This window comes from Camarhynchus parvulus, chromosome 6 (genome assembly GCF_901933205.1).
Source record: "Camarhynchus parvulus chromosome 6, STF_HiC, whole genome shotgun sequence".
Classification (NCBI taxonomy): Eukaryota; Metazoa; Chordata; class Aves; order Passeriformes; family Thraupidae; genus Camarhynchus; species Camarhynchus parvulus.
In genome coordinates this window covers 9,229,323-9,254,602 of record NC_044576.1, presented here as the reverse complement: position 1 = coordinate 9,254,602, position 25,280 = coordinate 9,229,323, and the positions used below count along the sequence as shown (strand labels likewise).

The 25,280-nt window shown below is 37.2% G+C and overlaps 1 protein-coding gene across 1 annotated transcript in view; it reads right to left on the bottom strand.

Annotated features, from left to right (window-relative positions):
* Window positions 1–25,280, bottom strand: part of PARG (poly(ADP-ribose) glycohydrolase) — a 61,783-nt gene that overhangs the window by 11,194 nt on the left and 25,309 nt on the right. The window contains 7 exon segments of the mRNA XM_030950736.1: window positions 276–354; window positions 5,296–5,443; window positions 7,867–7,942; window positions 8,575–8,635; window positions 11,064–11,143; window positions 21,771–21,928; window positions 23,710–23,802. Coding sequence (XP_030806596.1) covers window positions 276–354; window positions 5,296–5,443; window positions 7,867–7,942; window positions 8,575–8,635; window positions 11,064–11,143; window positions 21,771–21,928; window positions 23,710–23,802 — 695 coding nt within the window.

Here is a 25,280-nt window from a genome sequence, read left to right as displayed (position 1 = left end):
TTGCAAACCATAGTTTAGTCAGTATCATAAAAATGTGCATTAAATACATATATCTCTAAACTGTAAAAGATGCTGGTCTAAGAACCAACATAAGGGCAGGTACCACTTATTAGCATTAGTATGGCATTACTAATATGACATAACTTAGCTTGCTGGCTCTGCTGAAGAAAGCAACATCAAGCAAACACCCTATTAAGGCAAATGCTAGGAAAAAAGTTTTCAAATTTCTAACATTTCTTTCTTCCTTCACTTAAAATACTTATGTGGAACTTTACCTAGGGGTCTTATCTTCGTGGCTCCTTGCCCAGCGGTAAGTCTCTGCATAGCCTGTGTACTCACTGTACTGCTCAGTACCTGAAACAAATGATTTTCCAGATTACATGTAAAATATGTACATTTTTTTTTCACTTGGCAAATCTTTGATAGGAATCACTGCTTCTCCAAATGAACACACAGCTGTCAGAAGCAATGGGAAACAGAGAATTTGTATTTGCACCACAAATACAAGATTTCCTTGTAAAGCTCCTGTCCCACAGGCGATGAACAGCACCACCACAGAACATCACGAGTGCAGATCTACATATGCTGCCCAGTATATAATGAGAAAAAAACCACAGTCTGGAATGCACTTGGCTGCTCTTGAAAAGGTCCAGAAGGGGATCTTGGCAAGTATTAAAGTCTATCAGAAAGCAGCTCCTTAAGGCCACCAGTAATTTTAGCTATTATGCTCTGCTATACCAAATCCTTTTCAGAGGTTTATCCCAAGACAGAGCGGATCTTAACTGAGAACAAGGATCATGACCTTTCTAAAAGGTTGCCTTTCACCTCATTTTATAGAGCTTCAGGACCTTGTTTCAAAACCTGGGCATTGCACAAATGCTTCAGAAAAATACTCCTCAAGTAATGCCCCAGCAAAATCACACCTTCTCCCCATTCTGAGCTCACAACAGCTGAGTTTCAGAAATCACAGAATTGTCTGGGTTGGAAGAGCGCCCCAAGGATCATGAGTCCAACTCTTCAGTGAACTCATGACCTTGGTGTTATCGGCACCACGCTCTGACCAGCTCTGCTGACTTGTTTGGAGCTTCATGCAGGTATAGTTTGGCACAATTACAAAGAGTAAGAAGAGAGCTGTTTAGCAATCCCTTAATTTGTGATACCAGCTATGTCTATAAATAGAATGGGACGAAATAGGTTTTAAGGAATTGCAAGCTGACAGCACAAAACATCTGATTACTAAGACAAGAGTACTGCCTAACTATTGCACAAATCAGCAACACCCTGAGAATACAAATGTTTAAATTTAATCTAAGTTTTCCAATCTCTAAATAAAAATGAAATTGAACAATCAAAAACATAAAACTATTAACTTTAAACGTCACTGACAAGGAAACTTGTATGTTTACCTCCAGTAGTCTCAAGTATGGGCAACAAGCTGTTAGAAACTGTTTACAATGATGCATATATGTCAAGATATTTTCCCCATTTACCCACATTAATTTTAACTGACAAGACTTATCAATGCTCATTTAATCCATCTACCCTGTTACTCACTCATTATTTATTTAGTCCAGAACATTAATCATTCTGAAGGCACACAAATCTCACTTAAGGCTATTTTGAAAAGCTGCTATGCAAAATGAGTGGGATGGTAAGAGATTTCTCACCGAGTTCACTTCCTGATTTAAAAATCATCTGAAAAATGTGGATAACAAAATATGCCTATCTATATGCACACATACTCATGCCCTCAGACAAAGGACAACCACAAGCAGCTTCCATATTCTGAAATCAGTCTTCTAATTGAATTGCAGGCTATCAGCCTTCACTAAGACTTTTCCTGACATGAGTAAAATTCAGTTCTCTTGATAGATGGGATGTAAGTGTCTAAGCACAGAGCAAGAAAAGACAGATAAGGGAAGTATGTAACTCTTTTGAGAGCTCTCTTTAGAGGACAACCTAGCAAAACTTCCAGCAAAAGGAAGCATTTCCTTTGGTGTCTAAGATGGGGAAAGAAAACTCTAAGTCATCGAGATATTGCACCAGGATAGATTAAATGATAAAGTATTAGGCTGGCTTTTTCAAGGTTCATTGTTTTCATTAATTTTTATGGAAGTGTAGTGTCTGACGACAAAAGCACCAAGAAACAAACAAGCAAGCAAATACACCCATATACACACATATATCCACTAAAAAAAAAAAATCAATACTGGAGAAACTCAGGGAAATCACATAGACTCCAAAGTCATGTCCCAGAAACCTGAAGTTAATGAAAATCAATGAGTTTTCATAAGTGAAGCTCTGGAAATTCGTCAGACAATTTTCACTGGAAATACTTCTGCCTGTGAGTTACTGGGATATACAAACTTCTCTTGCTGGGAGAACAGAAGCAGTATGGGATAAGCTAGATATGCTAATGTTTCTGATTACTCTTTTTTCTTCTTCCCATAAAAAAAAAAGGTAAAAGAAGGCAAACCATTAATAAAGTTCCACCAGAACTTTAAAAACAAGCTCCAAAACCTAGAAAAGCCTACCTAAAGTCAAAAGAATGTATATATAAGTACCATTCAAAAATCTATCCTTTGTGAGACTCGTAAAAGTTACAGCATCAAACAAAAAATGAAATTGCCAGCCAAGTGTCGGTGTTTATGGGACCTCACCAATTTGGACAGATTTGCAATTATTACTAAAAATAAATTTACCTTTCTCAGACTCCACAGTCTACCTTTACATATGCATATGATCTGTACAGCATTATAATGTTTCCAGGGATTGGGAAAAATCTCACCATAGTGTTCCTCTAGTATTTCTAATGAGCTAGAAATTATACCCCTGAAGAGGCAGGGCCACTAGCACTAAACAAAAAGCAGATGTGAAAATTGCAAGAGTTAGTTTTATAGTCACCAACATAAAGGCACATTTAGTGCCAGAAGTGAGAGGAAGGTCCTTCTTTCCCTTTCAATCAGTTCTGCCAACCCTTATCTTGTACCACCATTAGTCTTTGGCTCTCCCAACACTAGCACAATCAGTCTGCTAAATCCAGCTGAAAACCAATTTTCCTCTCTGAATAAATTTTCAGCCAAACCAATTATCTCATCTCATCTCATTTGCTGCCTGGCTAATGTGGTCAGAAGGCTCCAAAACTGCCCTGCTAAGATGTAGTCCTGACTGGCCATTGATAGATCTGTACATTTAAGGCAAACAAGGAACACAGCTTCACCTGCTCTTAACACTGCCTGAGGATGTGTGAGCTCAAACAGGAGGGAAAAAAAGAAAGAAAGAAAAGATCTGAATGAAAACCACTCACACTTATTCACAGCTCTACCAGAAATGCAGCTGTAGGAATCTCTGGTGTTGCTGCTGACATTTCTGCAGGTAGATGTCTGTGTTGAAGAACTCCACTGTTTGCATGACCATTTTCATAGTCATTACAGCAGTGATCTTAACCAGATACTGGAAAATCACAACAAATTTAATTTATCTCCCAATTTCTTGGGCTCCACTGCAAATTTAAGCTACACAGTTATACCCATTAGGCTGCCGAGTCAAGATGCATCACAAAGAATGTAATTTATCAAGAGGATCGTGACACAGAAGAGACTTGGCTAAGAACCAAGGTGGAAAAGCTCCAGGGATTAAATAAAAATGATGGAATGGATAGTTCCATTAGAGAAGAACTCCATATCCCAAATACTAATTGCAAAACACTGGAAGATAAAATATCAAGAAAGATAAAACATTGCTGCAGTGAAAAGACATTCTCACCTTTACTTGTCCATGCCAAATCACCATTTTTGTTTGCAGGGGAATGGAAGGTCTTTCAAAACACTAAATTAGTGTTTTCCCCTAATCAGTTATTACCCAGACTGATAGCTGTGCTCTGTTTTTCCCCTTCCCAAAAAAGTCTCTCCCAGAGGACAGTGCTTAAAATATGTTAATATAGTATCACATCCAAAATACAGAACAGAAGTCTCTGATGGCCGAGAACTTCTTTTCTAACTCATTTTTCTAAAATGTAATCACAAAAGCCAATTTATCAAAAACTTTTCACAGAAAAGACATTAATTCTGGCAGAGTGGAAAAACAAAATAAAACACTGTCTTAAAAAGATTGCCAAGCATAAGACTGAAAACAAAAGATACTCTGTCCAGTACAATCAATAACTCAGAACAGAGTAAGACCTGCAAGATTTAAGCTCAAATTTCGACTGTGTATGCATGTGAGAGAAGGAAGTGCTATTGATGGATTTTTCCAAGGAATGTGTTCTAATACCTACAGAAACTCCTGACTTTTGAGACAGCTCAGGTAACTAAACCCAACATTTTTGCTACAGCAGACTGAAAAATATAAACGTAGTCTATTATAATTTCTACCCAGGGGATCTCTCTCAGTAAATATATTTTTTCTTTATAGTTGCTCTTTAGTGTAAATAAAGTAGTATTATAGCATCATTTCATTTCTTCAGTAATGAAAAATGCTCATTCATGTACAGAACTGTGACATGCAGCATGACCTGGGCTGCTCCAGGTCTTAACAGTGACATTTGGTTTTTGATGCTGTTTTAATCCAATGGATAATTAAACAATCCAAGATCTATGACAGAGTGGGAAGAAAAAGAAAAAACCCTTTCAGCTAAGATCTGGGCAGACAGGACATCTCCACACACAATTCCTCAACAACATACTGGAGAAGCAGGTTATTTTTGATATAATTAGGAACTCATAACTAACTTACAAGTAACATAAACACATATGTGAAACTTACAAGATCAAAATCCTTCAGAGACACTTCCTAGCTTTCTACTCTTTCCTAATGGATGCAGATTTTCTACTCTTCCTCCCCTTTTAGGCAATCAGAAGGTAGCTCCTCTTCTCAAGAGTGTTCAATCCCACTGATCACATCAAATGTTACAAACTTAGGAGAGGAACAAAAACCCACATCCTTTAACATAAGAGAAGCAATATCAGCTAATAGCTGGCAATTGTGGCTGTTACCTATATTGCCCATCAGCATTCTTTAGCTCAAGACACCAAGTCCTCAAACACATTTACAAAGGATAAAGTAAGTTCTTCGGCTTGCTGTCAGTTTTCCTCCTTTCACAAAACATGTATGGAACAGCGTCCCTTGTGGTGTTAGCTGCGATGAAGCAGGAGGCTCTTTGTCAAATGGATATTAACTTCTTTTTCCCTTTTTTTTTATTCTTACAGCATTTACACATACTAAACTTCAACTTGAAATGTATTTTGCATATACAAAACCAGAACTTGATGTGAAACATTTTCTGCAAAGACTAACCTGTGATGATAAGACATTCATTGTGATCCAAGACTTCAGTGATGAGCCTTGATACAATCAGCTCTGGATTGATTAAAAACCGAATTTCTTCTTGTACTAGTCCTGCCCCGGTCACACCGCCTCCGACAAAACGGTTTGCAAAATCAACCTACCAAAAATACATTCAGGAGGGTTATGATAGCATAAATTTTTTTTAAAAATCCTTTAATTACCAAATTAAATTAAATCCTGTACGTATTTAAATTATTGTCTGCTATCACTTAAAACTACAAGCAGAGAGTTTGATTAACATGATCATGTCTCTCTTTTTTTCATTCAACTTCTCAGAAAACTTACAACAAATGAGACATTACACAGCAAAAAAAATTTTTTATCTCAAACGCTCCAAATCCAAGTTGTGTGGGTTTCCCTTGAAGAAGCACATATTTCAGAATAAAACACGTTTCAGTAAATGTGACAGATGAAAACAGCATTCTTTTTAGGGCCATTGAAACATCATTAGTTTGTCCTTTGGAAAGCACTCTGCCCCAGCTGTGCACACGGAAGTATCTTTAGATTAGCACTGCCCCTGTAACAGTTCTATACCCAAAAACCCTCTAACAAATTCTTCTTGCAATGTACTAACAATCTGTTATGAATTGTCCTTGAAATGCACTTGAACAAGGCAAATACTTTTGACTCTAAAGGTTTCTGTTTGAAATAGAGAAGCACTGGACTACTTTTTGCTTCAACAGTACATATTTTGCAAATTACATTTTCATACAGACAACAGTTTTAAAAGGAGTTTGTTTATTCAATAAAGTAATTACTATTCACTCAAATTAACTGCCCATATAAATTTATAATTTTAAAAAGTTACTTCATCCTCCAAATACTATTAGCTTCTTATTGATTTTTACTTAGGTAGCTGATGACAGCACAGGTACAGGAGGGGGACAGAAGTTGCTGGGGTGCCATGAACACCTGTGTAGATTACAAACTGGCCCAGGAGGCAGAGTCCAAAGCACACCAAGAGCCAGCCACTACAGCAGCATGTGTTCCTCTAGTCTATCCTGGAAACACCAACACATTTCAGTTGTTTAAGATTTGCTAAACTTGACTATGATAAAAAAGTTATAAGAAAACTACCCAGATGTACAGCATGCCAGGGTCCCAGAGCACTGTAACTGCGCTGGGCAGCCTCCCCTGGGCCCAGCCTTGTCCCCCACAAACACCCACCCTGTCCTGCACCTCACCTGATATATCCCCTGTGGGCCCAGGCCCAGCCCTGCTGATGGTCACCAGACATCTCTCACTGTCCCTGGTGCCCTGACCTTGCCTTTGTCTGATGGCCACAGCCAGCAAGGGCTGTGATTGGCACCATCCTGCCCACTGAGGCTGGGCTTACTGAGGACTCCTGCACTGTCCTGCCTTGCTCATCCTGCTCCCTGCTGGAGTGACTGCTCTGTTGTCAACTTATTGTAAATCTCCCATATCTTCTCAGTGATTTCTCAGGGGCAGCTCCTCACAGCACTGACTCCTTCTTCACAGTACAGACAACAAACTCCAACTCGCTTCACAGCACAACTAACAAACTCCAACTCTTTTGTAGCACTCTTATTTGACACAGCTGTGGCCTATTAAGGGCAGACCTGTTCCTAATCTTTGGTGATTAGTACAGCTGCAACTCCTCAGGTGGGAGACTACCTTCTGCACTATTTTCTTAAATTCTATCCCTCCACACAGCTCCTCATCTGAGCAGAGTTATTTTGTTTGATAAGATTTGAAATAGCCAAGAGGAAAATATCACTTCCTAGGTAATACCCCCTTATACTCGGTACAACACTAGAAAAATGGTTATTATTGAGCAATTGCTGAGTTCTTCATAATTTCAGCACAAATTTGAGTGCTCCAGTTTGATAAAGTCATGCGACATTTTAAAGTCTGAGCAAAACGCATTGCAGAAAAAAATTCTCCTTGCCTCCAGATTCTTGTCTAAAAAAGTTCTAATTTTTACACTTTTTTGGTAAAAGAATTCTAGAAGGCAGACCTTTTTTTTTTCTTAAAGAAAAGCAGAAAGCAAACAACTAATTTGAAAACTTAAATGTGTTCCTTCCTATAAATATGGACAGGACATCCTCCTTATGAATTTCTTTTGCTGACTGCCTCCCAGACTGAAACAGTGGTGCTGGCAGCAGCAAGGAAGTCTCCTGGGTCACTGACCTGGTCACTGTCTGGGGCACAAGAATAAATTTTTTTTAAATAAACTGAAACCCTTGACAAGTCATCAAGATCACAGCTGAATCTTTTGTCTTGTCAATTTTTGATCCTGGCTTGAACCAGAAGACCTGAAGCTGTCCAGGACTGGTGATTTTCTGTCAGCCCTTTCTCTAACAGGTACATGTGCTACCTAGATGAGCTGGGGAACACTGACAGTACTGCCCATGGAATTAATTTTGATAGGTTTTTTTATGCTGCATAACATCGTGTCATTTAAGTCAATTGAGGATAAGCAAGTAACTTTGTTAGGCTGGCAGACCATGAAAGTATGACAAAACCATGAAATTCACATGAACTGTTATATGCACTTACCTGCAGCATACCTTGTCCATTGTTTTCAATGGTGCCTTCATAGGTGACATGCAATCTAGATAATTTTTTCTGAGATCTACCATTGAGGAAAAATATTGTACAGAAAGGATCATTTCAGAACCCCCACAAAAACCCATTCATTTTAAAACAAAATTCACCCAAATCCCAGCTGCTTACACACCTTAAACATAAGGTGGTTTTAAAAAAACCCAAAAACCCCAATGGACTAAAAAAAAGTTTGCATCACAGAAACAATGTCATTTGTCAGTTTCTCCACTGTCTACCATAAAACCCCACATCTGAAGTTTTAAGTTTTTCTTGCTCCCCAGCAATGAAGCTGCAATACTTGTGCTCATGCTGATCATCACCCAGAGATCATTACATTACCTGTCATTTCTTAAATAAGAAATGATTGGTAATATAATCCCTCTCTTTTTCCCCCCCCACTCAAACAACAGCATCAAAGATTTGTTTGTGTTTTAAAACTTCAACTAATACTCGTTTGCTTTACAGGCAAACATATGGGACAACTCAGGACACAAACTACTTGTGGCAATTCAGCCACTGCCCTCTGTATTTCTTTCTGCAACAGTCCATAGCAAAGATTGTTCTCTGTAGTACTTCTAGACCTGAATTAACTCCAAATGAATGACACTCAGTTACTGTGGACTTAAGAAACTTCTTACAGTAACAGGATGTTTGACTTACCTCTCCCAATCTGGAAACTCCTGGAGACACTGCCTTGTGAACGTCACCAATCCCGTAGGTTCTACAGGCAAACCAACCCCAAAGGAAAATGTATTAAGTGTGGGAGCGTAGCCCTCAGATTATCTTAACTGGTAATCTTTGAAAACTACAAACATCATCCCTGGTCGATATCAAGAGCTTAACTTTCCTCAAGAGTGACTCTGATTTTTCCCCTGACAGCCCATGGTCTAACTGAAGGCAAGTTACATGAAGACCAAAATATTACTTCTCTTACCACTTTGCAGTTTGAGTATTTTAGTTTTTCCAGATCTAGGAAAAACTATTTCTTATGTGATTTTCACTTTAATCACACTCAACATTACTAGAAAGATCTAGTAGTTGAAGTAAAATGTGCTGCTTTAGAAAAAAAGATTGTGAGCCTTTACAATCTTCAACTATTCAGCGCTAGAGAGTATTCAACCTATGGAGGGAGGAAGCAGCAGCTCATCTTTCCAAGAAAGTCCAGCTATGTCAAGAAGCATGCAGTGTTAGCAGAGTCCAAATCAGGCAGTTTTTAACCCTGGCAGGATGCAAGTGAAATTCACTGTATTCCAAATGAGAAAAGACTCCTGCCCTTGAGGGAAAAGGAGGAGCTGTTGCTCATTGCAGGAAGGATGCAGTATCATCTTTTCCCCTTATTTCACTCAAAAAAGTTCAGTTTTGTAACAGAAAGAAAATATCAACCTTTCATTAGATGACATCATCTTAATAAAATCTTCAATTAAGATTTCTCGGCTACAGTAAATCTACTGTGATTTATGAAACCATTTGAGAACACTACGTAAAGCACAAATGCATCCTTCTAAAAAAGCCTTAAGTAGTTCTATGCTTTACTTTAAAATTTAGGTTAAAAAAGGTTACTTTCTCTGAAAAAAGTGCATAGCTTTCAAGCACAATAATCAAGTGCTCTTTCACAAGGGAATTCTGGTATCAGTTGTGGTATTTTGCAAATCAAGCATTCACCTTTTGAGCACAAAGTCTTCAGTTTCCAGTGCTCTTTTAGAGAGAACTCAATTATTATTTACAATAAAAAGAGCTACAAAATTATTACAGTAACTTATAGAGCTAAGTTACTTCAGCCTTACTAATTCCTGGGACAAAAAAAAGAATAAGAAATGGGGTATTTTAAAGGTACAATAGGAATTTTTAATTCAAGAAAAGAGCATTCAAGAATCTCATTAAATATTATTTAAAGTTATAATGTTAGAAAATCTAATATGGTAGTTTCATAAAGCATGTTCCCATCAGATTTCATATTCTCAGAGGCTCAGGGACAGCTGCATCAATTTAGGATTTGGTTTGCACAAAAACATTATAACTCAGGTGTTACAAAAAGCTGGTACACTGTATCTCTTCTCAGTCCCACACATAGATCACAAGTTACTTTTACCTCAGAGATTTAGTTCTATTGATATTGCTTAAAGTCTGACAGCTGAAATAGGACATAGCTGCATTCATTTTGTGGTGAATTAAAATGATGAAGATGGTCTGGACCAAGTAAGGGGCTTTTCTATTTAATAGCTTAAATCTGTCTTTCTTTTAAAACAAACCCTTCGGAGAAAGTATGAAGTTAATAATAAAATGCTGACATGTAAAGAAAAAGTTCATTAAAAAAAGACCATTGTAAGGATATTGCTGCAGATCTGATGTATGCTACTACAGTAAAATCTTTCTCCCCAAAAATGCAATATATAAGCTATGGTAGTTATCACAAAAATAGACCTGTTTTGAAAAGCTTATGCAAATGTTCAAATCTGTGGTAATAACAGAAGGTCTGACTATGCATTAAATTTCCCAAGAGCAGGAGATATCTCATGTCTTGCTATCATTTGTTTTATTTGAACTGGGCAAACCTAAAAACAGCTTTGCTTTGGAACCATAGAAGGGAAAAACCTGAAATATCAACACAAGTAGGGGAAAATCCCTCAGAACGCCAAACATTATAGTCAAAAGACTAAATATGCATTCTGCAGGAAAAATGAAGCTTGACTCAAAATCTTTAAGCCTGTGATTTTAATGGCTGTTATGGTGCTCAGTTCCCTCTACATCCTCACTTGGATGTAGTGATGGAAGTGGTTGCATATATTACTAGCATATATATATATATATATATATTTAGATCTACACAATGATATACACACACATTTTTACACACACACACACACACACACACATATATATATAAATATATTTCTGTATTTCACACACACCCCATATATATTTATATATATTTATCAGAAAAAATAAAACAGAATGAGCTCTGGGCAAATTATTTGCTTGCATGCATCATACACATGGTGAGAAGTGCCATTAGTATGAAAATCAGTGTACTTTGCAAGCTGTCTTTTGTTAAATACTTCCATCATGGCTGTGTGGCCATTTCTAAATTGAATGGGATTAAATTTTTCATCTATCTGCTTTGCAGCTCAAAAAAAGAATAAAGGATATACTTTTTTCTGTGACTCTTCTAAAATAGCAGAAAAGGGTCTTAAGTTTTTCAGGCTTTCTTGGTGACCTCCCTTCAAACAACCTGAAAAACAGGAAATAAAAACAAACAATTAGATTTCAGGGACACAGTGCAGAGCAATTAGTGCTACTTACTAATTGCAATTTGATTTTTTGTAATTATTATGCACACACTTCATTAGCTTTGCATTTAAGTACTGTACTGTAGAAAGAACCCTCTAGACAGCCCCTCTGTAATTCAAGATTTTAGGACTAATGAATTTATTGACTTGCTGTATTTCTGATGAAGATGCCAAGTGAATGCTTCTCTCACTTGCACCAATTTTCTAATACCAAGAAATGTAATTTCAACATGAACATTTTGGAAAGCTACTAGTTTTATTTGCAACAAATTGAAATGTTTAACAGGTCATTAAGCGACCAAGAGGAGAAAACACATATGTTGGGTACTCCAAATGTCCCCCTCCTTTCAGCTCAGTGAGTTGCTCAGAAGAATTAATGCAACCTTGTTGCTTTCAAGAGCTGCACTGCACCAGCAGCATTTCTAAAGAAAAGAATCTTCCCCCAACAGAAATGGCTCCATCCACTGGGCTGTTACAGCCAATCTAACAGACATTTGTAACAAACCTAAGCATTAGAATGAAGAATCCTTTTTTTAGCCATTAAGTGAATGTATTCTTTTAAGGGTAGCTGAAATACTTTTACTGCATCATCTGTCTTCCAGCAACTTGAACATGCATTACTTAATTTCACTTCCAGCAGAGTGACAAGGCATTGTTATTGGCAACACATAATGGAATTTATCTGGAAGGAAGAACAGCAGTGACTTCAGAAATGAAACCCTTTGAATAGGAAGTTTACTAAAAGATGTCTGATCCACTGAAAGCCCTGAGGATATAAGATTCCCCCCCAATAAACAGTCTAAGTAAAGCAATGACACAACATTATTCATTTGTTTCTGTGTAGTGGAATGACCATCTGCCTTTAAAACCAGAATGCTGAGAGGGGAATTAAACTAGATTCAGCAAGGAAGTGAACTAGATTTTTTCAGCATTTAAAAATTCTTATGATGTATACACACTGAAGAGATCAATTCTGAAATCTCTATTAAGTCACAGAGGTTAATTTTATTAGCACTTTATTCTTTGAACAGTGAATCAGGACTTTAGGAAGGAAAACTCCAGACTTTTACAGTCTATTCTAACATGGGCCTATTTGCAAGTTCTAGCAAGCCCTTGAGCTTGCACAGGTAAAAAGGGGTTTATAAAGGGAGTCAATGTGTGCATGTGTGTGCAGGTGTTGCCTAAATTACCCCCAACCTCTTATCTGGAAGTCTCAATTCATATGAAGCCTTTAAACTGGTTCATTTATCTGTCAGCCTGATCATGCCTCTACTAATATTTTTGCCTCTTCACATCAAAGTGACATCTTGCTTACATTGCAAACCCTCAGGAGAGGGTTCTTCATGCCACAAAGGCAATATGTGCTCCAGCACAAACAGCAGGCTGGGCAGGAAAGGTGCAGAACTATGCCTGAAGTAAGTCAGATCACTAAAATCAGTCATATTTGTGCATGCAACAGGAAAAGCAAGTGATATTTACACGATTCAAAAATGGCCTTCTCCTACCCTAGTAACTTAAATGAGGACATCACATGGCAAATTTACAAACGTTTTAACCTTGAACCTTATTCTGAAATAATCAATTGGGCAAAATAATGAAAATTTTCTTTTTGAAGCAAATGCTTTAAAGGATACAACTATATGAAGGCATCACTAAGACATTAAATAACATTATTCTTCAAGTACTGCAACACAGATTCTACTAAAAATCTAAGTGGAAACCACATAATTTCCTGACAGAACCACCTAGGGCCAAAAGCCATTAATTTCAATTAAAGCACTCATCCAGATGAAGTGCACTGTAAATCAAACACAAAGCACTGCAAGTCCACTTTCAGGTGAAGTAATTAAAATCTTAGTGGCAACTGCATATGTAAGCTTTGTACAGGATGTTCCCACTGCCATGCAGTAATTTCCATTTATCAGCTACAGGAGCTGAGAGCGCCTCCAGGACTGATCACCAAATTCATCTCTGGCTCTCCAGCCACGCCAGGGGAGCAGCAATGTTAATCAAACAGAAAACCTCCCCAGAGATACATTCAGGTATTCAAGGCCAGAGATTTTAAAACATAAGAAAGTAGATGTGTGAACTTTGTGTTTATGACTTTGTAGATTGTTAAAGTCATTGTGGCTAAATGAAAAATCTTTCCTAGCAAATATTCAGACATTTAATTGTTCTGAAGAGAAATACAATACATGAGAAATAAAAAATTAAAAATAATAAGAACTATTATTGAACGAATACTAAGTGAAGTAAGCATACAGTAAAGTATGCTTACTTCACTTAGTAACTGTCAGCAAGCATACAGTAAAGCTACAAGGCAACAGTTCCTATCATTTCAACAATTATTACAAAAACATGCATGAGCATTTTCCTAAAAATTCCAGGGTGGAAAAAGAAGCATTTAAAAACTGCAGTCAATATTCTGGTTATCACAGTCTTGACTGTCAACTCAAAATTGTCATATTTGCAACCAGCATTTCCACCTTCTAAAGCTGGAGTCAAAAGTTCCAAAGAACTCCCAACTCCTTCCTTGCTGAGGCAAGCAGACTTTCTGTTTCTGAATAAAGTAAAAATTAAAATGCAGTGTTTACCTGTAAAATTTAATTTCTAGGAATTAAATTGCTGCCCTGATGTTACTCTAAGAACTGGCTCCAGCAGGAGCCATTACAATCACGTGATTTAATCTCCCACTTCAATAATTTCCTAATGATATTTCCATACCCAAGCTGGGCTTCCTCTGAATGTTTCTTTTCAAAGAGAATAATCATGTCTTTACATTGAAGTTGGAACCTATTGTAAGACCCAGAAAGGTGTACACACTGTAACAATATGCAAAAATTTGCAGTATGGATCATACTTCAAATAATAATTCCCATTCAGAAATCCATGGCATTCCATGGATACTCTTTGCAGAAGTGTGGATACACAATTTTGTACTTGTGATCCCTACAATTAACCATGTGTACTGTTTCCTCCACTACCCACAGCCACTAAAAAGTGCCTTTGTCTTTACTACTGGATTTAAAGAAACTTTAAGTTGTTTGTTTATTATGCTGTTTCTTATATTTTAATGTGATCTCACTAAAGATAACAGACCATCTGAAGAAGTACAAAACATTTAACTAAAACCTGATCTTCTCCTACAAATGGAAGTCAAAGAAGGACTTACATAGAAGTCATATGGATAGATGAATTTCACCCAGTAAAGGGACTGAGCAGGGGGAAGGATGGACAGTTAAGGCAGAAATTAAAATACTGGAAAGATGTTTCCTTCCACCTCAAGAACACAGCTAATCACTAAACAGTTTTAGTCTAAGGCACTGGATGACAAAATGCTTGAAAAAAGAGAATAAACCAAATATCTTGCTTTTTCTATGTGGCCCCATTTCAAGCCTATGCTTACCTAATGTGTATATACATGTAGGGGTGGAAATAACATACTTGAAATACGTTACTGTCACACTTTATTGCCCTCCATATGATTGAGGGCTATTTTGATTAAGTGGCTGAGCATCCTCAGTTGCTGAGCATCCCCAATAGGAACCACTGAAATTTCAGGTTGGTGCACAGCACCCTAAAGGAAAAACTAATATAGTGTTGAATGGTCCAATAGCCTCATCATTTAGGACTGCATTAGTTGCACCAGGGAGCACATAAGAAGCATCTCTTCCATCTTTCTCCTGCAATTCCCAACCTCTTGGAATAAAAAAGTGGAGTTCTAGGAACAAACAAGAAATACAAAATGCCCTTTTTCAAAACCAGCATCATATTTCTAATGAAATATTTTTTGAGCCTTGACTTCTAATACTAACACAGCTTATCAAAACAGTTTCAAAAGGATTCTCTCTCAGTATGATTTGACATTTTTAATTCAATTGTGCTCAAGGCAACCTTAGTCACATCCACATTAAGGACTGCCTATAGATATTAGTGTATCAAAGGTCAAGCAAAGCCGTGTGCATTAATGTGCACCATGTGAGATTTGGAATATGCCTGTAATTATGTGTGCTTATCACACAATTGCATGGGACAGACAACAACTTCATTCTCTAAACATATGAAAGCAAACCTGATTACCATACAGGAATAACTGTAATTACATCAATTACCCATATCCTTTGCCTCAAGTGTTTTCTGAGAATGCTGTTTTGTTGATTATTAATTGGGTGGGGTTCCCCCACACAGAAACATATATCTGCCTTTTTAGAATGGAGTTTTAAATCTCTAAAGCCTCACTTCAGTGAATAAGATAGGAGATAGGACTAGTCAAGGACCTTTCATGACGAATGGAGCTGCAACAAGTGTTTCATTGCTACAATTCATGCTTCTCTTCCCAAGGGAAACAAGCTACAGTATATTTTGGGAGCAGCAATACCCCAGAGATGCAGTCTGGTCTCCAAAGTACCCCAGGGGGTGTGCCAGACAATCCACTAGGCTGAAGGAAGAATATATTTTTGTACAATTCATTAGATTAAAAAAAAATTGTAGTAGTTATTTCATCTTTATCTCATCCTTTCTAAATTTTTTTCATGTTTTATAATGCAATATATTAGTAAAATAGCACATGTATGTTACACCTAAGTAAATAAATACAAATACATTGGGGTCCATGCTCAAAAATGAGAAGTATGTGTGATCAAAAATGTTTGGAGACCACTGCCCTAGACAGCTTTAAATATAAATATCTAAACATCAATTAGATAATGCAAGATGAAGAAACCTTAGCAAATTTAAAATGGGACATTCTTATGTCCAATATAAAATACATACCCTCACTATAAAGTCCTGCAGTCACTAAAAAAAATTTTAAGTGATTATTTGAAGGAAAAAAAAATTGTATTATTACAACTTTACTTTATGCACCTTGGACTTAATGGAAATCAAAAGCAGAATAATCCAAATGAGAAATTGCTTCCAGAGAGATGAAAGGCAGGCAAACTGACCATCCCTCTGACAAAACAAAAGGAAATGCCACTGTCCGCATCTTGCATTTCCTGAGAGAAAAACAGAGCAAATCTCCCTACAAGTCAGGTACAGCAACCTCAGTTCTTCTTTTGTGGTGCCTGGTGTGTGCCTCTTCCACTCAACATGAATTCTATCTGTCTGTATTAAAAATGCCTTCCTTCTCTGGGCTTATAAAGGACATCATTCTAGAGTTCTCTAATTTCCTTCACATCAAGCAGGAGAAAAACAAAACATTCAATATTTCAACCCCATGGGCAATTTCTTATTTACTGTGATGTGTTACAGGTACAAGCTGTCGTCATCTGAGAAGTTATTTAAGAACACTGCACTATTCAATAATCTTATGTTGAATTAAATTTTATCTGTAGATAAATAATGACTTTTAAGATGTGTGTAAACAAAAAAATGGAGCAATGTAATTTTTTTGGGAAATCTAAATGTAAAAAACTATCTTTCATCTCAGACACTCCCATATACTCACATGTCTCTTCTCTGTGCTTTTCATTTTGTTGCTCTGTTTATTGTGGCAAGGAACTTGGTGCATTGTAAATCTGTTTTAACAAAAGGTTTTGGTGACTTATGAGTCTTAAAATGCATCAGGTTGATATCTGACCTTGATGAAATGACAAGATGCTAACTGCAAGTACTCAACACCAGAGAATAGTGGGGTAAAATGTTTTACCCTCGGGAATGTAAAACAAGGCACAACCAACAGCATGGTACCACTAAGTTCTGGACTACATGACCACATTTACTAAGCTAAAAAACATTCAGATTCAGTACTGTTTTAATTAGTATAGCAAAGTAATTATGCCAGATTCATAAAAATACTGTCCTTTTGAATTTGTCTATTTAAAGAGTGTTTCCACATTTATCAAACACAAATGTTGATTTAAAATTTTTGACAGAAAATTATACATGACTTGAAGTAATCCATCCAAGGCTAATCACTTCACATGCCTAGGCATAACAGTTTTGTAGGATCAGTGTCCTTTAACTCAGAAAACCTAGAACCACTTATCAGAGGAGCAATACATCTCAGTCCAAAACAAGCTCTCTCAAAGTCATTAGATAATCTATTCCCAAGAGAATATTCATTAGTGTTATGAAATTGATGTTGTTTATGGAGAGATAATTGCATTACTGGTAAATTAGATTTCAATTCTCCTGCATAAATGTACCATACAGTTTCTCATTTCCTTTCATATATTATATATTCCATAAAAGAAATATATCTTAACTAGTGTATCTTTCTCCTCATTTCCAATCACTTGAAATTACTTTAAAGGTTTGTTTGACAAAGATGAAGAAATTCAGTCCCAGTGGAATACTGGTGGTTTCAGACCAGAGCATGCACTAATATATGTGCCAGAAGATCTACCAGGCTCATGCTGTTAGACCTTACCGCCTTCACCTATAAATTCAAGCCCAATATTGCATCTTCCCTTTAACCACAGAGGTTTTGAACAAGGAAAATGGAAGAGTTCTTCTCACTTGACTCAACAGCTAAAACAGATCTGTAGCAGGTCAAAGACACAGCAAGAGCAAAGCAGGTCCTTAGCCAACCTGCATCATTTCCAAAACACTGATTCAATATTGCAGACACTTTTCCTCACATTTTGCTTTCACACATAACCAAACTAGACAGTTCCCTAAATTATCAAATTCTATAGTGTCTATAGTGTAATTACAACCATCACCACAATCAACTATTTTAAACTCTGCAACCAACATCATAACATAGAGAGTCAATGCAATTCAGGCTCTACATTTAACCAGAATGCAACTTCCAAGAAAAACACATCAATAAGGTAAATAAAATGGCCAATTCAATTACTTCTTTCTTTTGTGATGGGTTATTTTGGAATAAAGCTGCCCAATCTAATGTCATCACATGTATTATAGTAGTGTTTTTAGAAAGAAAAATTGAACACTAAATTTAGCTTGATATTTTGAACAGAAGCAATATTTTATGCTATTTAGTAAGATCTAATGTTTGGCCACTGAATGGATGTCATTCCACCTACTCAAATTTAATACTCAAGTATTAAAGCTCTTAAACTATGAATTCCTTTTTATCAACTACATTTGAAATGAATTATCTTATTAATGACTTAAGACTTAGGCTCATCCCTGTAAAGCAAAAAAGGGAAGAATTCAATTAAATTACGGAGTATTTAATTATACACAGGTGACTTTCAGTCTGTAGCAAGATAAGGAATCACAATGGACAGTCAGTGTCAACACACACCATTAAACCAAGAGCTTCTGTGTCAAAAGAGGAATGGCCACATTGATTCTCCTCTCATTTGGCAAGACTAACAGCAGGAGAGAAGTAAAGCATGGATGTTGTGTGTTAATTCTAACACATACAACAGCCTTCCTCCCAGTCAGCTGCACTTATGTCTCTATGAGTCTTACATTTTAAACTATCTTGTTTAAAATGACTGTCTTGTTTTGTCAAACAGATTTGTGCCTTGGGAGGAGTAGGGGTTAACTACAATATGAGAGTTAACTACAACATGATAGTTAATAGCACATAAAAAGAGAAGACTGTGAGGAAAAAAGGAACATACCAGCATTTAAATGTAAAAACCATAACTATTTTATAGTGTATGAGAAGGTGCTAATGCTTAAGTCTGCATAAAGTGACCTGACAAAAGACTGCAGTGTAAAACAAAAAACACAAGAAAATGTACACAATTGTGTTTCTAGCTTAGAAGTGGCAAATTTCAGTTTTTCAGTCTCAGAGATTTGAGGGGAGGAGTGGGAGCCTTTTGCATGAATGTAGACAGGACATGGATAAAGGAATGGAGGAACACCATCTTTTCTAAAGAAAAGCCCCTCAAATGTTAGCATCCATGCACTCGGGTGTTTGGCTCTGCTAGGGAACAACAGCAGATTATTTTTGATACCTTAAGAACAAAGTCATTCACTCACAGTCACGTAGCAAATGAATCATGCTGAAGAAAGAACTGAGTCTGAAAAAAGCAACAGACCGTAATACTGTGGGGACAAAAGGTTGATGTGTGAACAATCTGTTATGCCCATCCCTAAGCAGACAGAGCAGAGCAGCAGCCTCCAAAGCCTTTACATCAAAACATTTTTATAAGCAGGAAAAAAAGTCACAAATATTTTAACTTCAGTCATTGCCTACTGCCTTTTGAGTACATCCAGCTTCCCAAAATGCTTTTTTTAATAAGCTGAAAACACACACTGCAGTGAACCAAATCCTGTCATCTTTACAAGTCTGAAACAATAGCTGAAAGCAGGACTGTTCACTCTGTCCTTCCTACTAAAGAATAACTTTGCAGGGCAGGAAAATACAGGGTTGACAGGAAGGAAAAAAAATATCAGATACTATCTATCCTCCTTCTATCCTCTCGTTTTAGATTTTAACTAAGTCAGGTTATATACAGTAGCAGAAAACTGTACAGTCTTGTAGTACTCTCTCCAGAAGTACTCTTTTCTTTTTGCTTTTAATCCTACCAGTCTCCCACTCTCACCAACACATTTTCTCAAATTTTATCCACTGCCTGCCACACTTTGTATTCTACTTCACTAATCTGCTGATTATCAAATTCAAAATACAGGGGGTGTAGGAGTGTGGATTTGGTGCAACAAATGGTTAAGTAAAAAAAGGAATGGAAAAGGAAACTGTACTCATCTAACAAATGCATAAATTGGCAAACATTGAGGAAGGGCCACTTTTAATCCTCAGTAACCAGATGACATTAGCTTCCCTTCTTTTCTCCAGTTTGGCAACAATATTGTTGCTCTTGCACAAATAAAAATGGCTTTCTCCCCTATGCGACTTGAAGCTGGGCATTGTCTCATGCATAATGCAAAAAGAAGGCCTGCAGGTTGTCTGCTCTATTCCCCTTCTAAATAACATTGTGGGACCTTACCATGATAGTACCAGGCAGCCAAGTGAGAAAACAATGCTGGACTGGCTGGAACAGAGCAAAACTTATGAATGCTTAATGCTTTATACTTGTCATTCTCTGAGTCCACAGCAAGAAAATATTTACCTAATAATTTGCCAGGGTTTTTCATTTAGAAGTAGTTTGCAATATTATGCCCTGAGTCAACCACAAGTAGTGCACTCTAATACTATCACCTTACTTTGCTCTGCAATTTTCATAGAGGAGCATATGAATTTCCTCTGGTTATTTAACAGCATTTTATTCTATAGTTGGTAAGAAATTATCCAACTTGCAAAATTTAACTGCTTGGTTTATAAAATGTCTAAATTGCAACAAAACCCAGTAGCTTAAAGCCCTTTAAAAATACCACAAAATACAGCTAGAAGTGTGCAGTCAAAGAGAACTCCTTCCAGACCTTTCACTCTCCTCTTTCAATGCTCTGAACATCAGTATTTTTAATGCACCAATGGTATTTTTCATTGATTTGTTCTTGGAACTACTGGTAGAAAAATACATTGAATTGTATGGCATGATAACGTCCACCCACACTTCTGTAACCCACTGCACTCTTGGGACAACCACCCAGACAGTGACCCTGGTCTCTCCACTCAAATACACAATATGGACAAACCTGGGACAGCCCTTAAAGGCAGCAGCTGCCAAAACCATCATTAGTGCATTGGCATGCCTGACAATTTATTCTGAGCAGTCCTAGTCCAATACAGTTCTCATAATACATGCACCCAAGTGTGCTGATCACAGGCAGCACAGATTTTGTACTTCATCTCAGCTGTCAGAACACATACACTACTTCTGTTAACAGTGAGGAATAAGAAAAACCCCAGATCAATAATCTATCCAAGCTTCAGCCTAATAAACTTAAGGTTGATCTACACTTGTATGCAAGTGCCAAAAAATGAACTCATATTTCTAATCTACAAGTCCATGTGAATCATAATATTCTGCAGCAGAAAAATGCCTCTATCTACTTCCCTCATTTAAAATTGAAATAAGCATAGTTAAATTATAAAAAAAGATGTGAAGAAAAATTTATAATCAAATCTGCTTGTAAGTTAGCACTAAGAAAAAAAGAATAAATGCTTGCTTAGACATCGGAATATCTTTAAGTAAATTCTTATTGTGGCTGTCTTAGGCTAACTTGCAGCAAGAAGAAAATGTTAATTTTAACATGCAGCCTACAACTGCCTTAAAATAATGGTATGGATGCTGAAGAATGAAGTCCTATTGATATGACTTAATGTGCAGATCACCACTGATAACACAGGAGACAACAGAAACGTAGGTGGGGAAACACCAACCTTTAATTTAAATACACACAGAACACTTGAAGCACAACTAAGATATACCATTTGCGGATGATTGGCTTATGAGGAGGCAGGGAATTGTATCACTCTAATTATGCCAGAGCAAGAGTGTGTCTGTGCATGCTCATGCACAAAAGAAAATTTGCAATATTGATCATATCTTCCTGTGCACAAGATCCTTTCTTACATAGATGCACGGTTTTCTTTCCCTTAGAGGCAATAGGAAAAAAGACAAAAAGCAAACTAGTGAATTTAGTGACAGAAACACAAAACAAATTAGTTTCTCCCCCAAAGGACAACAGTATTTCCATGGCAGGGTTATCAGGTTCATTTACTGCTGAGTGCCATACCTGTTGAAGTTAATGTCTGGATAACTGGAATACTCAGACTTCATCTTCGCATTGCGACGTGGAAAAGTACAGAAGAAAGCATTGGCCAGAAAGCTGGAGATCTGCTCCTGGGACATTGTGATGGAGTGATTCATCTTTTGTTTCAGCAGAGGTATTGGCTACCAGCAAAAGAAATAAGGGGGAGGAAGGGGCAGGGGAGAAAGAGGGAAGGAGAAAGAAGAATAATTAGCTTACCCTTTTTGAAAGAAAAAACAGAAGTACAAAATTACATTTGTTATATCAGAGCAAGAGTAATTTAGGCCATTGGTAAAGCCTTTAATCAGCAGCACCGTTAAAGTCAAGAACAGTTTATTCAAGACAATTCAGAAAGGGTTTGCCTGGCAAACTGCATATTTCTAATCAATAATAAAAGGATCAGGAAAGCACAACTTATCAAACAAAACCATCAGGAATGCAGAGGGGAAAAACAGATGGGATGTTGCAAATCCTGGGCAATGTTAAAAACTGAAATAAAAATCCACTTTCAATAGCTGTATAGTTAAGACCCCTTCAGGGAATGCTTTCAGCTGCAATAAGCTTGCTTTGGACTTTACAAAGAAACAAGGAAGTCATGCCACAGATCATAACTCTATGACTTGCTTTGAATTTTTTTCCATCCTTCTTGAAGAAATAACACTGTTGGTATTTGTAGAAAGTGTGCAATTATTCATTCTTTTATAATCAGAATGAACAAAAAGCTCAGCTTCACTTTGGTCTTCAGCAGTTTGAAGTTTTATTTTACTCTGGTCAGTGTTTCCTTCATATAAAAAAAAAATAATGGCCAGAGGGAAGAAAGAACTGCTCAACTTGAAGCATTAGACATCTTCCATGTTATCAGGCATTAGCCTTCTGATTTTGAGCTTTGGCTCACAACATTCATGGTATTTAATTTTTTAAATTATGTGTTAATATGGAGCATGGCAGGGGCACATCATTCTGACTGCTGAGTCCAGTAACCATTACAATAAATCCACTTGATAGGAGAAAGAGAACACAGTTTTCACCTGCTTCCAAAATTCTCAGCCATCATCATTAGCCTAGCACCAGTACAGCTACATTTTCATCCTTGAGTTGTGAATACAGAAACTGCTGTTGATTTAGACTGTTGAATACCCAGCCCTGTTTACTCCAGAAAACAAACAAGTATCCCTTCATTCTTATAACTACTACATTCACATTCACTGAATCTCATTCTGTCTTCTGGCTATTTAATTAACAAGCTTTATTATGATGTCTGAAGTCACACAGCTAAAGGGGGAAAAAAGCCTGAGAAGCTCACTCTAATAAGTTCTACAAACCTATAAAAAAGAATGTTTTGGATAGTGTTATATTGGAAAAAATTTATCTTTATGTCTAATCAAAAAATGAGTCTGACAGAGATCTTTACAACTTACATTGCCTAGCAGTACATGATCTCTAACAGTCTTGCAAGTCTTGTTCCTGACTTGTGCTCAGAAATTTTGTAGCATTTTCAAACAACTTCCCTCATCGAGGTACCAGCAAAAAAAAAAAAAAAAAATATTCATAGCTTGAAGTTATGTATATACTTCAGAACCCTTGCAGCATAAAAAAGTAAGGAAATATTTTTCCTGCTTATTCCCAATAGGATAAATTCAGAAAATGGTAACAAAGAAGTTTACAAATTGTTGGCAACTTCAGCATATAGAAAGGAAAGGGTTATTGAAATTCAGGCTAATACTATGACAGTGAGATTTACTTTTTTTTTTGTATTCTATTACATAATTGCAGATGTGTATTGTCCATTCTGCTCCTTAGGTCTCATCTGCCTTCAACACAAAAATTACAGCTTTTATTAAGAACATAATATGACCCTGATGTTTTGACCTTAGCCACCAGCTGCAGTTTGCACACAGAGCACTTGCTAGCTGGGTTTGCTTACCTGGGTGCAGATACTAGGGAGACACAGTGCCAGCTTGACCATATCAGGGAGAATGGACTGGAACAGATGTTGAGCCTCTGCATCTTCAAGAACCTGTTAAAAAAATAAGAAGGAAAAGAAAGCTTTTTACCTCAGAAATAACGATGGAACTAGAAGTTTGTGAAAACAGGACCTATGCAAAAGAAACAAGAAAAAAAAAGAAAAGAACAGGTCCTCCTAGCTTCATGCCAAATCTGTAACACTTTCACAGCAGTGCCTCAGTGAATTTACCTTGCAATAATGCACTGACTGAGATACAGAAACAAGCCTCAAAAGTTATAGTTGAGAAAACATGTCACCAAATGCCCTTTCAAGAAAGCCTGACTAAGTTATCATTTTATTCTTTCCTAGGCAATGAACTAAATTTTCATCTGAAGAAATCACTACCTAACCACAGAAGTATTGTAATGATTTACTCAAATTTCATATTCAGGTCATAGTCCAAGACAAGTACCTGTGACATCCTCCTATAAAGGACAGATAAAATGCACTCCTGGCTCAGATCAGTGGGCCTCTGCAGCAGCAACAGGAAATCCTGTGCAAGAGGATGCAATCCTGGGCATTTTCTGCCATCCATCCTCACCATGTTCCCTCAAGAATGACAGCCACTGTTACATAAAGGTGCAGCCTGCCAGACCCCACAGGCTGAAGTTACAATCTTTTCAGTCTCTTCCTGCAGGACACCGGACACTACGACTATTTCAGCTTTCTCACCCTCTCTTCTAACATACTTTCTGAGAAGGGGAGACCAGAATTGACAACACTGAAAAGCAAATGGGCACGCCCATGTTTCACAAGGCCTCTCAAACCTTTTATACCCAAGAACAAGAGATATCAAAGCTTTCTTGCCCTGCTCCCAGTTCCCCCCGACACTGTCTGGCCCACTGTGTTCAGCTGCCAAAGCCTATCAAGCCAATACATTCAGAGCAAGTCCAGGAACCCACCCACACACCTCTTCACGTATCACACACCGATTTTTCAAAGTTGCAAACATTTCTTTAAGGTAGGCAATGGTCTTCTAAGAAAAGCTAGGATAAGAAGTTATAAAAAGAAATGCAACATGGAATGGCACAGTTGCAATATGTGAAGCAGCACAAAAGCCTCAAAACTCTCACAGTCTGCTGAATAAATAGGCTGAAAGGAGATGTAGAGAAAAGTGCATTCCTATGATGTGGAAGTTTTTCCCCTCATCTGTGGATACAGGCATCAGATGTCAGTGCCTGTTAGATTTGCATGCTGTATTCAAGGCAAAAAGCAGAGAGAAGAGAACACACACCTTGCACTACAGCTGGGGAACAGAAGACAAAGGTCACAGCTCAGTTGTCTGTCTCCATCCTTCCCCTGCAGGGAAGCTGTATTTGAGACCAATACTTTCTACCAGTTTCTAGACTAAAATCCTCAAAATTCTGAAATGGTGGCCTTAAAACTACACAATATTATTTTTCAAGTAACACTTAAAAAATTGATTTGCTACCAGTTTTGCACAAAACCAGCTGCAGACAGAATGGATGAAACAGCATGAAGGTATTATC